Genomic DNA, 15,066 nt, shown 5'->3' on the forward strand with positions numbered 1-15,066 from the left:
CAATAAATGAGGTACACACTCTCAGAGACAAATCCAGCCAATAGGTTTTGTATAGAAAAATATCTTTTCTTAGTTTATTTTAAGAACCACAGGTTCAAATTTAACATGTAATATCTTGTTTGAAAGGTATTGCAGGTAAGTACATTAGGAACTTTGAATCATTTCAATTGCATGTATACTTTTCAAGTTATTCACAAATAGCTATTTTAAAAGTGGACACAGTGCAATTTTCACAGTTCCTGGGGGAGGTAAGTTTTTGTTAGTTTTTCCAGGTAAGTAAGACACTTACAGGGTTCAGTTCTTGGTCCAAGGTAGCCCACCGTTGGGGGTTCAGAGCAACCCCAAAGTTACCACACCAGCAGCTCAGGGCCGGTCAGGTGCAGAGTTCAAAGTGGTGCCCAAAACGCATAGGCTTCAATAGAGGGAAGGGGGTGCCCCGGTTCCAGTCTGCCAGCAGGTAAGTACCCGCGTCTTCGGAGGGCAGACCAGGGGGGTTTTGTAGGGCACCGGGGGGGACACAAGCCCACACAGAAATTTCACCCTCAGCGGCGCGGGGGCGGCCGGGTGCAGAGTTAGAACAAGCGTCGGGTTCGCAATGGAAGTCAATGAGAGATCAAGGGATCTCTTCAGCGCTGCAGGCAGGCAAGGGGGGGCTTCCTCGGGGAAACCTCCACTTGGGCAAGGGAGAGGGACTCCTGGGGGTCACTTCTGCAGTGAAAGTCCGGTCCTTCAGGTCCTGGGGGCTGCGGGTGCAGGGTCTTTTCCAGGCGTCGGGACAGGTTTCAGAGAGTCGCGGTCAGGGGAAGCCTCGGGATTCCCTCTGCAGGCGGCGCTGTGGGGGCTCAGGGGGGACAGGTTTAGGTACTCACAGTCGTAGAGTAGTCCGGGGGTCCTCCCTGAGGTGTTGGTTCTCCACCAGCCGAGTCGGGGTCGCCGGGTGCAGTGTTGCAAGTCTCACGCTTCTTGCGGGGAGATTGCAGGGTTCTTTAAAGCTGCTCCTTTGGAGTTTCTTGTCGTCGTCGAAGCAGGGCAGTCCTCAGAGGATTCAGAGGTCGCTGGTCCCTTTGGAAGGCGTCGCTGGAGCAGAGTTCTTTGGAAGGCAGGAGACAGGCCGGTGAGTTTCTGGAGCCAAGGCAGTTGTTGTCTTCTGGTCTTCCTCTGCAGGGGTTTTCAGCTAGGCAGTCCTTCTTCTTGTTGTTGCAGGAATCTAGTTTCTAGGTTCAGGGAGAGCCCTTAAATACTAAATTTAAGGGCGTGTTTAGGTCTGGGGGGTTACTAGCCAATGGCTTCTAGCCCTGAGGGTGAGTACACCCTCTTTGTGCCCCCTCCCAAGGGGAGGGGGTCACATCCCTAATCCTATTGGGGGAATCCTCCATCTGCAAGATGGAGGATTTCTAAAAGTTAGTCACCTCAGCTCAGGACACCTTAGGGGCTGTCCTGACTGGCCAGTGACTCCTCCTTGTTATTCTCATTATTTTCTCCGGCTTTGCCGCCAAAAGTGGGGGCCGGGGCCGGAGGGGGCGGGCAACTCCACTAGCTGGAGTGTCCTGCGGTGCTGTGACAAAGGGGTGAGCCTTTGAGGCTCACCGCCAGGTGTTACAGCTCCTGCCTGGGGGAGGTGTTAGCATCTCCACCCAGTGCAGGCTTTGTTACTGGCCTCAGAGTGACAAAGGCACTCTCCCCATGGGGCCAGCAACATGTCTCTAGTGTGGCAGGCTGCTGGAACCAGTCAGCCTACACAGATAGTCGGTGAAGTTTCAGGGGGCACCTCTAAGGTGCCCTCTGTGGTGTATTTTACAATAAAATGTACACTGGCATCAGTGTGCATTTATTGTGCTGAGAAGTTTGATACCAAACTTCCCAGTTTTCAGTGTAGCCATTATGGTGCTGTGGAGTTCGTGTAAAACAGACTCCCAGACCATATACTCTTATGGCTACCCTGCACTTACAATGTCTAAGGTTTTGCTTAGACACTGTAGGGGCACAGTGCTCATGCACTGGTACCCTCACCTATGGTATAGTGCACCCTGCCTTAGGGCTGTAAGGCCTGCTAGAGGGGTGTCTTACCTATACTGCATAGGCAGTGAGAGGCTGGCATGGCACCCTGAGGGGAGTGCCATGTCGACTTACTCATTTTGTTCTCACTAGCACACACAAGCTGGTAAGCAGTGTGTCTGTGCTGGGTGAGGGGTCTCTAGGGTGGCATAATACATGCTCCAGCCCTTAGAGACCTTCCCTGGCATCAGGGCCCTTGGTACCAGAGGTACCAGTTACAAGGGACTTATCTGGATGCCAGGGTGTGCCAATTGTGGAATCAAAAGTACAGGTTAGGGAAAGAACACTGGTGCTGGGGCCTGGTTAGCAGGCCTCAGCACACTTTCAATTCAAAACATAGCATCAGTAAAGGCAAAAAGTCAGGGGGTAACCATGCCAAGGAGGCATTTCCTTACAGTCGACATGGCACTCCCCTCAGGGTGCCATGCCAACCTCACACTGCCTATGCAGTATAGATAAGTCACCCCTCTAGCAGGCCTTACAGCCCTAAGGCAGGGTGCACTATACCATAGGTGAGGGCACCAGTGCATGAGCACTGTGCCCCTACAGTGTCTAAGCCAAACCTTAGACATTGTAAGTGCAGGGTAGCCATAAGAGTATATGGTCTGGGAGTCTGTCAAACACGAACTCCACAGCACCATAATGGCTGCACTGAAAACTGGGAAGTTTGGTATCAAACTTCTCAGCACAATAAATGCACACTGATGCCAGTGTACATTTTATTGTGAAATACACCCCAAAGGGCACCTTAGAGGTGCCCCCTGAAACCTTAACCAACTACCTGTGTAGGCTGACTGGTTTTAGCAGCCTGCCACACTCGAGACATGCTGCTGGCCCCATGGGGAGAGTGCCTTTGTCACTCTGTGGCTAGTAACAAAGCCTGCACTGGGTGGAGATGCTATCACCTCCCCCATGCAGGAGCTGTAACACCTGGCTGTGAGCCTCAAAGGCTCACCCCCTTTGTTCCAGCACCACAGGGCATTCCAGCTAGTGGAGTTGCCCGCCCCCTCCGGCCACGGCCCCACTTTTGGCGGCAAGGCCGGAGGAGATTAATGAGAAAAACAAGGAGTCGTCACTGGCCAGTCAGGACAGCCCTAAGGCCAACCTGAGCTGAAGTGACTCTGACTTTTAGGAATCCTCCATCTTGCAGATGGAGGATACCCCCCAATAGGGATAGGAATGTGACACCCTCCCCCTTGGGAGGAGGCACAAAGAGGGTGTAGCCACCCTCAGGGCTAGTAGCCATTGGCTACTGCCCTCCCTGACCTAAACACACCCCTAAATCCTGTATTTAGGGGCTCCCCTGAACCTAGGAAATCAGATTCCTGCAACTTACGGAGAAGAGGACTGCTGAGCTGAAAACCCCTGCAGAGAAGACGGAGACACCAACTGCTTTGGCCCCAGCCCTACCGGCCTTTACCCTCCTTCAGAAGAAAACTGCTCCAGCGACGCTTTCCCCAGGACCAGCGACCTCTGAATCCTCAGAGGACTGCCCTGCTTCCAAAAGACCAAGAAACTCCAGAGAACAGCAGCCTGTTCAACAAAGACTGCAACTTTGTTTCCAGAGGAGCAGATTTAAAGACCCCTGCAATCCCCGCAAGAAGCGTGAGACTTGCAACACTGCACTCGGCGACCCCGACTCGACTGGTGGATAAACAACGCTACAAGGAGGACCCCACGGCGACTCCGAGGACTGTGAGTAACCAGAGTTGTCCCCCCAGAGCCCCCCACAGCTACGCCTGCAGAGGGAATCCCGAGGCTCCCCCTGACCGCAACTGCCTGACTCTAAAATCCTGACGCCTGGAAAAGACCCTGCACCCGCAGCCCCCAGGAACTGAAGGATCGGAACTCCAGTGCAGGAGTGACCCCCAGGAGGCCCTCTCCCTTGCCCAGGTTGTGGCTACCCCGAGGAGCCCCCCCCCCCCCCACCCCCCCCCCCCCCCCCCCCTGCCTGCATCGCTGAAGAGACCCCTTGGTCTCTCATTGAAACCTATTGAAAACCCGACGTGTGTTTGCACACTGCACCCGGCCGCCCCGTGCTGCTGAGGGTGTACTTTTTGTGCTGACTTGTCGTCCCCCGTCCCCCCCCCCCCCCCCCAGTGCCCTACAAAACCCCCCTGGTCTGCCCTCCAAAGACGCGGGTACTTACCTGCTGGCAGACTGGAACCGGGGCACCCCCTTCTCCATTGAAGCATATGCGTTTTGGGCACCACTTTGAACTCTGCACCTGACCGGCCCTGAGCTGCTGGTGTGGTAACTTTGGGGTTGCTCTGAACCCCCAACGGTGGGCTACCTTGGACCCAAACTTGAACCCCGTAGGTGGTTTACTTACCTGCAAGAACTAACAATAACTTACCTCCCCCAGGAACTGTTGAAAATTGCATGAAGTGTCCACTTTTGAAATAGCTATATGTGTTTTATGTAAAAAGTATATATGCTATTGTGATTATTCAAAGTTCCTAAAGTACCTACCTCCAATACCTTTCAAATTCTACATGTAATATCTCATACCTGTGGTTCTTAAAATAAACTAAGAAAATATATTTTTCCATAAGAAAAACCTATTGGCCTGGAATTGTCTCTAAGTGTGTTCCTCATTATTGCCTGTGTGTATGTACAACAAATTGCTTAACACTACTCCTTTGATAAGCCTACTGCTCGACCACACTACCACAAAATACAGCATTAGTATTATCTCTTTTTGCCACTATCTTTCCTCTAAGGGGAACCCTTGGACTCTGTGCATACTATTCCTTACTTTGAAATAGTGCATACAGAGCCAACTTCCTACATTACTTAATAGGTGTTCTTTCACAAATAAATTGTACAGCCCATCATAATTATTAACACCACTGCCTTGAATCCAACCATCCAGTGTTTTCACTGAGTAGTCCACAAAATCAACCCAGGTCTGGCTCGAGGTTTTTTGAGCCCCCCTGAATCTAATTCTATACTCAGTGGAGAATCCAAAGCCCTCAATCAGGGTTCCCTTCATGAGGTCATAAGATTCTGCATCTTTTCCAGAGTGTGAGGAGTCTATCCCCACACTTTCCACTGAACATTTCCCAAAGGAGAGCACCCCAGGGAGATTTGTTCTCTTTTCTGGTTACACAAGCCCTCTCAAAAGCTGTGAACCATTTGGTGATGTCATCACCATCTTCATATTTAGTTACAATCCCTTTAGGGATTTTCAACATGTCAGGAGAATCTCTGACCCTAGTTATGTTGCTGCCACCATTGATGGGACCTAGGCCCATCTCTTGTCTTTCCCTTTCTATGGCTAGGATCTGTCTTTCCAAAGCCAATCTTTTGGCCATCCTGGCTAACTGGATGTCCTCTTCACTGGAGTTATCCTCAGTAATTTCAGAGGTGCTGGTCCCTCCTGTGAGGGAAACAGCATCTCTGACTAGTATATTGGAGACAGGGCTTGAGTGGCCCTGTTCTCCCTAAGTAGGACTGGAGAGGGGGGAGTTCTCCTCCAAGACACTATCTTCATCCTCTGTGTTGCCATCCTCAGAGGGGTTGGCTTTTTCAAACTCTGCCAAAAGCTCCTGGAGCTGTAGTTTGGAAGGTCTGGAGCCCATTGTGATTTTCTTTATTTTGCAGAGTGACCTTAGCTCCCTCATCTTAAGATGGAGGTAAGGTGTGAGGTTGAGTTCCTCCACATTCATCTCTGCACTAGACATTATGCTTCTAAAAGTTGGAATACTTTTTAAGAATCTAAAACTAGTTCTAGGTTCTAATTCAAACTTTCACAAAACTTTTAAACTCAAAAAGAAATGCTAAACAGGGACTTACACAAGGCCCTAGCAGGACTTTTAAGAATTTAGAAAAATAGCTCAAATTGCAAAAATCAATTTCTAATGACAATTTTTGGAATTTGTCGTGTGATCAGGTATTGGCTGAGTAGTCCAGCAAATGCAAAGTCTTGTACCCCACCGCTGATCCACCAATGTAGGAAGTTGGCTCTGTATGCACTATTTCAAAGTAAGGAATAGTATGCACAGAGTCCAAGGGTTCCCCTTAGAGGTAAGATAGTGGCAAAAAGAGATAATACTAATGCTGTATTTTGTGGTAGTGTGGTCAAGCAGTAGGCTTATCAAAGGAGTAGTGTTAAGCATTTGTTGTACATACACACAGGCAATAAATGAGGAACACACACTCGGAGACAATTCCAGGACAATAGGTTTTTGTTATAGAAAAATATATTTTCTTAGTTTATTTTAAGAACCACAGGTTCAAATTCTACATGTAATATCTCATTTGAAAGGTATTGCAGGTAAGTACTTTAGGAACTTTGAATAAACACAATAGCATATATACTTTTTACATAAAACACATATAGCTATTTTAAAAGTGGACACAGTGCAATTTTCACAGTTCCTAGGGGAGGTAAGTTATTGTTAGTTCTTGCAGGTAAGTAAACCACCTACGGGGTTCAAATTGGGGTCCAAGGTAGCCCACCGCTGGGGGTTCAAAGCAACCCCAAAGTCACCACACCAGCAGCTCAGGGCTGGTCAGGTGCAGAGTTCAAAGTGGTGCCCAAAACACATAGGCTTCAATGGAGAAGGGGGTGCCCCGGTTCCAGTCTGCCAGTAGGTAAGTACCCGCGTCTTCAGAGGGCAGACCAGGGGGGTTTTGTAGGGCACCTGGGGGGGACACAAGTACACACAGAAAGTACACCCTCAGCAGCGCGGGGGCGGCCGGGTGCAGTGTGCAAACAAGCGTCGGGTTTGTAATAGGAATCAATGGGAGACCAAAGGGGCTCTTCAGCGGTGCAGGCAGGCAAGGGGGGGGGGCTCCTCTGGGTAGCCACCACCTGGGCAAGGGAGAGGGCCTCCTGGGGGTCACTCCTGCACTGGAGTTCCGATCTTTCAGGTCCTGGGGGCTGCGGGTGCAGGGTCTTTTCCAGGTGTCGGGATCTGGGAATCAGACAGTCGCGGTCAGGGGGAGCCTCGGGATTCCCTCTGCAGACGTCGCTGTGGGGACTCAGGGGGGACAACTTTGGTTACTCACAGTCTTGGAGTCGCCTGGGGGTCCTCCCTGTAGCGTTGGTTCTTCACCAGTCGAGTCGGGGTCGCCGGGTGCAGTGTTGCAAGTCTCACGCTTCTGGCGGGAATTGCAGGGGTCTTTAAAGCTGCTCCTCTGGAAACAAAGTTGCAGTCTTTGTTGAACAGGGCCGCTGTTCTCTGGAGTTTCTTGGTCCTTTTAGAGCAGGGCAGTCCTCTGAGGATTCAGAGGTCGCTGGTCCTGGGGAAAGCGTCGCTGGAGCAGTTTTCTTCCGAAGGGGGGAGACCGGCCGGTAGAGCTGGGGCCAAGGCAGTTGGTGTCTCCGTCTTCTCTGCAGGGATTTTCAGCTCAGCAGTCCTCTTCTTCTTAGGTTGCAGGAATCTGAGTTCCTAGGTTCTGGGAAGCCCTTAAATACTAAATTTAAGGGCGTGTTTAGGTCGGGGGGTTAGTAGCCAATGGCTACTAGCCCTGAGGGTGGGTACACCCTCTTTGTGCCTCCTCCCAAGGGGAGGGGGTCTCATTCCTATCCCTATTGATTTCTAAAAGTTAGTCACCTCAGCTCAGGACACCTTAGGGGCTGTCCTGACTGGATAGTGACTCCTCCTTGTTATTCTCATTATTTCCTCCGGCCTTGCCGCCAAAAGTGGGGCCGTGGCCGGAGGGGGCGGGCATCTCCACTAGCTGGAGTGCCCTGTGGTGCTGGAACAAAGGGGGTGAGCCTTTGAGGCTCACCGCCAGGTGTTACAGCTCCTGCCTGGGGGAGGTGATAGCATTTCCACCCAGTGCAGGCTTTGTTACTAGCCACAGAGTGACAAAGGCACTCTCCCCATGTGGCCAGCAACATGTCTCGAGTGTGGCAGGCTGCTAAAACCAGTCAGCCTACACGGGTAGTTGGTTAAGGTTTCAGGGGGCACCTCTAAGGTGCCCTCTGGGGTGTATTTTACAATAAAATGTACACTGGCATCAGTGTGCATTTATTGTGCTGAGAAGTTTGATACCAAACTTCCCGGTTTTCAGTGTCGCCATTATGGTGCTGTGGAGTCCGTGTTTGACAAACTCCTAGACCATATACTCTTATGGCTACCCTGCACTTACAATGTCTAAGGTTTTGCTTTGACACTGTAGGGGCACAGTGCTCATGCACTGGTGCCCTCACCTATGGTATAGTGCACCCTGCCTTAGGGCTGTAAGGCCTGCTAGAGGGGTGACTTATCTATACTGCATAGGCAGTGTGAGGTTGGCATGGCACCCTGAGGGGAGTGCCATGTCGACTTACTCGTTTTGTCCTCACCAGCACACACAAGATGGCAAGCAGTTTCTCTGTGCTGAGTGAGGGGTCCCCAGGGTGGCATAAGATATGCTGCAGCCCTTAGAGACCTTCCCTGGCATCAGGGCCCTGGATGCCAGGGTGTGCCAATTGTGAAAACAAAAGTACAGGTTAAGGAAAGAACACAGGTGCTGGGGCCTGGTTAGCAGGCCTCAGCACACTTTCAATTCAAAACATAGCATCAGCAAAGGCAAAAAGTCAGGGGGTAACCATGCCAAGGAGGCATTTCCTTACACTTCTGCACCGGAGTGGGCCCCCTAATACGAATGTTGTTTTGGTGGGACCTGTTCTGTATATCCTCCGCTTGGGCCTGTAGAATGTCTTGTTGTTCATGAAGAAGCAGAATTTCTTGAAGGAGTAGCTTTGTCTCGAGCAGTCTCATTCTCTTCCAGGCCAGAAACCCTCTCGCCTATTAAGGTCAGATCCATACGGAGGCCACGTCATTCTTGGGATACGTCTTTTCGGAGGTCCTGGAGTTTTCAAGTAATCGAGTAGGGAGGTCAAGAAGCTAGGTGGGATTCAGTGAGCCCTTCTGGGCATCTTGTATGAGCAGATGCAGCAAAGATCCGGCTTCCTTGGTTTGAGTCGGTGTGGAGTGGGTCAGCTTCTCTTGAACGGACTGGTCTCTTGTTTTTTGCTACTGTCATGTATATGAGGGTGGAGAGTAGCATGAGCTAAACCACCCCCATCCCCTGAGATAATGTGCTGAAGATGTAGGCTCCTTAGTCCTTCTCTCTGTGGTCAATGCCACATGGATGCTTTGGGTTCTGAAGAAACTGTAGGCCCCCAAAAGTTGGGGAGGAGGAAGCAGACCTTTCCTGCCCCAGTCTAGGTGGGTGGGCAGGCATCAGCGCATGGGGGGGCTGTGGCAGAGAAGTCCCTTGCTAATGCACCTTTTTTTAACCTTCCAAGGCACCACTGGCAAAGTAAAATGAAGATGTGCGTCTCTGCAGTTCCAGTAGAGGAGGAGGAGCAGTTGGTGGTAATCAATCCTGTCAGGGAGTTGTGTGAGAGATCGACTGCTCCCCCGGAGTATTACGCTGGGCAATATGTATTAATTGTGGGGGCCTGAGTTCTTGTGTTCTGCTTAGTGGGTCACTGTAGTGAAGCTTTCCTCAGTGTTGGAGGAACTGGGCAAGACCTTGCTGTGGCCTTGTATGCTGCTACTGAGCAGGTAAAAGGGGGAGTTCCAAGGTAGGTGCCCCTGTTGAGGGACCTTCCCTGCGCTGGGGGCGATGTACAGCTCCGTATCCTAAGTGTATAGCACTAACTGGAATGAAGAGTGGAGGCCAGGAGGTCGGCACAGTCTTTCACTGGTGTTCCTTTTAGGCCTAGTGAACTCTGCACGCCACTCAAAGTCCTCTGTCTACTTGTTTGGTGTAGTATGTGTCGTGGAAACATGGCTAGGTCGATGTGGTAGGTACTGCAGGGCAGTAGGGTGCAGTTGACATCCTGCAGTGCACAGAAGTAGGCCCTCCCCTCTCAGGTCCTGCTGTTTCGATGGCGCAGTCCGAGGCATTCATAAGGTGAGGAAACCGCACTTAAGAGTATCCACCATAAAGAGTGTTACTGAAGCTAAGTAATGTGATCTTTGGGGAAAAAATATTAATAAAATACACAATTGTTTACGTTGCTGTGGTCAAGTTACAGATGTCAAGCCGCAAGCAGATTACTATACATTAAAACAAAAGTTCTCCATGTGCTTCTGTTTGCAAATCAGCAATCCTGTTTTTGAATGTTTTTGTGTAAACCCTCATTTGCATTACTTGCATTACCTGCCTGTGGATAATCTCAATTGGTATAAACTGCATTATAAAAATATATACACATATTCACTGAAAAAACAGCTGAATGCTGGCTGTTACTCGGGCATTTAAAGCTACTTCAGTTCAACAGTTAAAGAATGTAATGCAAACACTGCACAGCATAACTCGAGTGGCCTGCTGTTAAATTTTCGCTTGATTTATCTTCTTTTTTTTTTAAGTGCAAATTGAGAATGGGTGTTTTGTGCATGTTGCAAACAATAACTCCCAAACTCAACCTACCATACGCAAATTACCATTCTAACTTGACATCCTTACCATACCAGTCTCATTTAACCAGTCATGTTTACCACACCCCTACCTACATTGTCTACCTTCCCACGTTTGCCCTACTTTACCTGCCAAACCTTATGTTCCCACTTAGGATATTCAACCTATAATACTTTCCTACCAAACATACCTACAATATTTTCGACAATACCTATTACAAAACCTAAGTTTTAATTACCTAACCTACCATACCTTAACTACGTATCATACCTAACCTGACATGCCTGCCTACTAAACAGACCTTCTGACCTACCATTCATACTTGCCTGCTAAATACACCATACCAAACTCCCATACACATACTCCCTTACCTACAGTAACCATAGTCCTTACCTACTATATCATATCTACACACCCACTTACCCTACCATATACCCACCACTGTGATGCATATATCTCATGTATGTGACATATCTAGTAACGGTTTAAGGTATTGTAGCAGACTATTGAAAGCACTAGCATAGTTTAAGGAACCTTTAGTAGTGACTAAACTGGAATCCCGGTTTCAACTTTTGAAGGGCATTAAAATGTGAATGGCATTTCATCTTAAAAAATAGTAAATTTGCTTGTTACAAATAGTAAGACTTGTTTTTATCGATACATGTCCTGAGTTCTTTATGATATCCTACTCTTCTAATCATTTGAAAACGTTCACTTTAAGTAGCTGAAAGTAGGCCAATGTGTTAAAATACATGTAAGCAAAGTTAATTGAATTATTCCTAACATTATAAAATCAATGATGTAACAGTTAATTTAAAAAATGAGTGTCATATAAACACAAAACATAGTTTCTGCAGCACATGAAGGAGATTATTAACCACCACAGCTCAATACCTGCATTGGTAAAACATATGTCTGGCACTGGTCACCAGACTTTTGGCTTTGTCAATGCTTATTTTGTCATGTTTGTTGCGAAACTTTGTTGGGGTAGCTGAATAGGATTATACATGTAGAGCTGGTTAAACCAAAAGGTTTTGGTTAACACAAAACTTTAAAATTCAGCCTGATACTTTAACTTGAAGATCCACTTTGAAACACTGCTGCAAATCTTCTAGTAGACAATATTATGGCTTTGAGCCTCAGCTTTGTAAACCGGCCTTGCTGTATGCTCAAAAGGGAGGGATGCTGGAGGCAATGAAGTGGGTGTTAAAGAAGCATGGTTAGTGTGATTTTCACAAGCTCAATTGATATTGCCCTTGCTTACAAGTAGGTTGCAAACCAGCCATATGACTGCAGCAATAGGCATTTCAGCTATATCGTAATGTCTATTTTAACGGAGTGAGGTACATTTCAGTGTATGAAGCAGTCTTGTACGCATATGCCTCTCTTCTTAAAAAAAAAAAAAAAAAAAAGTTAATATTTTGATTGGTTGATGGAGTCTTTTGGGTGGGAGCCATTAGGTCCGAGCAGGCTTGTAAGACACCATTAGACTGTGGTGAAGATGTTTATGGGGGCCTCTGCCCCTTATTTTGGCTGGTCTGCTTCAGTACTGCTGAAGTTGTCAAAGACGAATCAGTGAGGAGTGGAATAGGATGCATTGGTGATTGAATGTGTCTTTAACAGTGACCTATATTTTAAGCACAAAATGCTTGTCTGTATCGAAAAGAACTTCCAATTTACAGACACCCAACTTGTTGACCAGATTGAACGTCTCTTTAATAGGGACCTATATTTTAAGTACAAGATGCAAGTCTGTATCGAAATGGACTTCCAAGTTAAAACAACCACCTTGCTTACCATCACATAATTCATTTAACCCACACCTGCTACTCCTTCCTTGACCCACCACCAATCAACACTGTTGGGAAGCCACTGTTAACAAAGTGCTGAGATGCTGCAGAGAAGTTTTAGTGTTGTATAAATGCACCCATTCCAGCAACTAAATCTCTTCGGACTATTAACGCATGTAGTGTAATTTCTCAGTATTATTTCCCACTTCCTCTCTAAAGATAATGTATGTTTTGTTATGGTCTACCCAATCAGGTGAAGTGAAGACACTGATGATTCAGCTATTGCGAGGGGTTAAACATCTTCATGACAACTGGATCCTCCATAGAGATCTCAAAACCTCAAACCTGCTCCTCAGCCATGCAGGAATTTTAAAAGTAAGTCTGCTGCTTGGCTTGTTTATATGTAGTCTGTGACATTGATCTAAAATTGTGTATTTTCAGACAGAGAAACCTGTCTTTTGTTGTGGGAAAAATATTATGAATTCACATGCATCAAGCACAGTATAGCATCTCTTGTGTTTAAAACTTAATTGGCTCTCTCAAACATTTCTGTAACTAGAATGACTATTTACCCACACCCGCTCATTCAGACATCAACCTAGACACAGAACGCCCCAGCACTTAGATTGAGTTGGTCAATTTTTCCTTCATGATTGGAGGCAATGGTGACATCAAGAATCTCACTGAGAACAAGACCGGACATTATTCAGAGATTCGAGTGGTTGAATACATTTAGGAGTCATTGTACAGTCTAAAACCTTTCAGTGTGTAACTTTTCTCTGTTTTCTAACTGAGATGCAATGTGCCTGCAAGGCCCAAATGTGTCATGTACCCAGTTCTGTTTTGCAGTTTTCATTCAAGAGGTGTCATACATTGTGCTGCTGTGTTCTGATATCAGCTTGTTGCACTTTCTGGTTGATACTCTTAACTAACCGCAGCTTCGTCACCGCCCTGTCCTGTGGAATGGTCTTCTTTCTCCTTTTCAATCTAAAATGGCCCAGTGTGGGACAATGCACACTAGTCTTTTCAAGTTGCTGATGGGATTTGTGTCTGAGTGCGTGAACAAGCTTTTCAAAGAAGCTAATGTCCGTGCTCATGGGTGCCGCTTATATGCTGCTCCATTCATCATAGGTGAAATGAAACTATTTGGCACAGAACCACACACCACTACCTACTGGCATGAGTACTGCCTTGCCTTTAAGGATCCAGGGTGGCGCCTGGAGTTATTCACAAGGTGAAGAATCTACAGTTCGAGTATCCACCAGAAAGAGTTTTACTGAAGGTAAGTAACTTGTTCTTCAAGGCTAAGAGAGTGTTTTCCTACTATTATACTTTAATTTCTTGCATTTTTAATGCCCACTCTGACAGAGAAGGGTATACTTCTTACAGTTAATTCGCAACATTTAACGCTATAATAGTTTCTTGTTGCAAAACAAAACCATTTGTTCGTGGCATTTGTGTCTGTAGATACACATGCTATTCATACTTCTGCTTCAACGAAGTCTTTCGAGCAACGAGGGTCGGTGTAAGGAAATGCCTCCTTGGCATGGTTACCCCCTGACTTTTTGCCTTTGCTGATGCTATGTTTTGATTTGAAAGTGTGCTGAGGCCTGCTAACCAGGCCCCAGCACCAGTGTTTTTTCCCTAACCTGTACTTTTGTTTACACAATTAGCACACCCTGGCATCCAGGTAAGTCCCTTGTAACTGGTACCCCTGGTACCAAGGGCCCTGATGCCAGGGAAGGTCTCTAAGGGCTGCAGCATATCTTATGCCACCCTGGGGACCCCTCACTCAGCACAGACACACTGCTTGCCAGCTTGTGTGTGCTGGTGAGGACAAAACGAGCAAGTCGACATGGCACTCCCCTCAGGGTGCCATGCCAACCTCACACTGCCTATGCAGTATAGATAAGTCACCCCTCTAGCAGGCCTTACAGCCCTAAGGCAGGGTGCACTATACCATACGTGAGGGCACCAGTGCATGAGCACTGTGCCCCTACAGTGTCTAAGCCAAACCTTAGACATTGTAAGTGCAGGGTAGCCATGAGAGTATATGGTCTGGGAGTCTCATACACGAACTCCACAGCACCATAATGGCTACACTGAAAACTGGGAAGTTTGGTATCAAACTTCTCAACACAATAAATGCACACTGATGCTAGTGTACATTTTATTGTAACATACACCCCAGAGGGCATCTTAGAGGTGCCCCTGAAACCTTAACCAACTATCCGTGTAGGCTGACTGGTTTTAGCAGCCTGCCACACTCGAGACATGTTTCTGGCCACATGGGGAGAGTGCCTTTGTCACTCTGTGGCTAGTAACAAAGCCTGCACTGGGTGGAGATGCTTATCACCTCCGCCTTGCAGGAGCTGTAACACCTGGCGGTGAGCCTCAAAGGCTCACCCCCTTTGTTACAGCACCACAGGGCATTCCAGCTAGTGGAGTTGCCCGCCCCCTCCGGCCACGGCCCCACTTTTGGCGGCAAGGCCGGAGGAGATAATGAGAAAAACAAGGAGGAGTCACTGGCCAGTCAGGACAGCCCCTAAGGCAACCTGAGCTGAAGTTACTCTGACTTTTAGGAATCCTCCATCTTGCAGATGGAGGATCCCCCCAATAGGGATAGGAATGTGACCCCCTCCCCTTGGGAGGAGGCACAAAGAGGGTGTAGCCACCCTCAGGGCTAGTAGCCATTGTCTACTGCCCTCCCTGACCTAAACACACCCCTAAATTCTGTATTTAGGGGCTCCCCAGAACCTAGGAACTCAGATTCCTGCAACCTAAGAAGAAGAGGACTGCTAAGGTGAAAAATCCTGCAGAGAAGACGGAGACACCAACTGATTTGGCCCCA

The 15,066-nt window shown here is 48.0% G+C and overlaps 1 protein-coding gene across 11 annotated transcripts in view; it reads left to right on the forward strand.

Annotated features, from left to right (window-relative positions):
- Positions 1 to 15,066, forward strand: part of LOC138301017 (cyclin-dependent kinase 11B-like) — a 634,168-nt gene that overhangs the window by 492,835 nt on the left and 126,267 nt on the right. For all 11 annotated transcript variants that reach the window (XM_069241025.1, XM_069241026.1, XM_069241031.1 and 8 more), the window contains one exon: positions 12,469 to 12,590. In XM_069241025.1, the coding sequence (XP_069097126.1) occupies positions 12,469 to 12,590 (122 nt within the window). The remainder of the gene's footprint in view (positions 1 to 12,468; positions 12,591 to 15,066) is intronic.

Source organism: Pleurodeles waltl, chromosome 6, assembly GCF_031143425.1.
Source record: "Pleurodeles waltl isolate 20211129_DDA chromosome 6, aPleWal1.hap1.20221129, whole genome shotgun sequence".
Lineage (NCBI taxonomy): Eukaryota > Metazoa > Chordata > Amphibia > Caudata > Salamandridae > Pleurodeles > Pleurodeles waltl.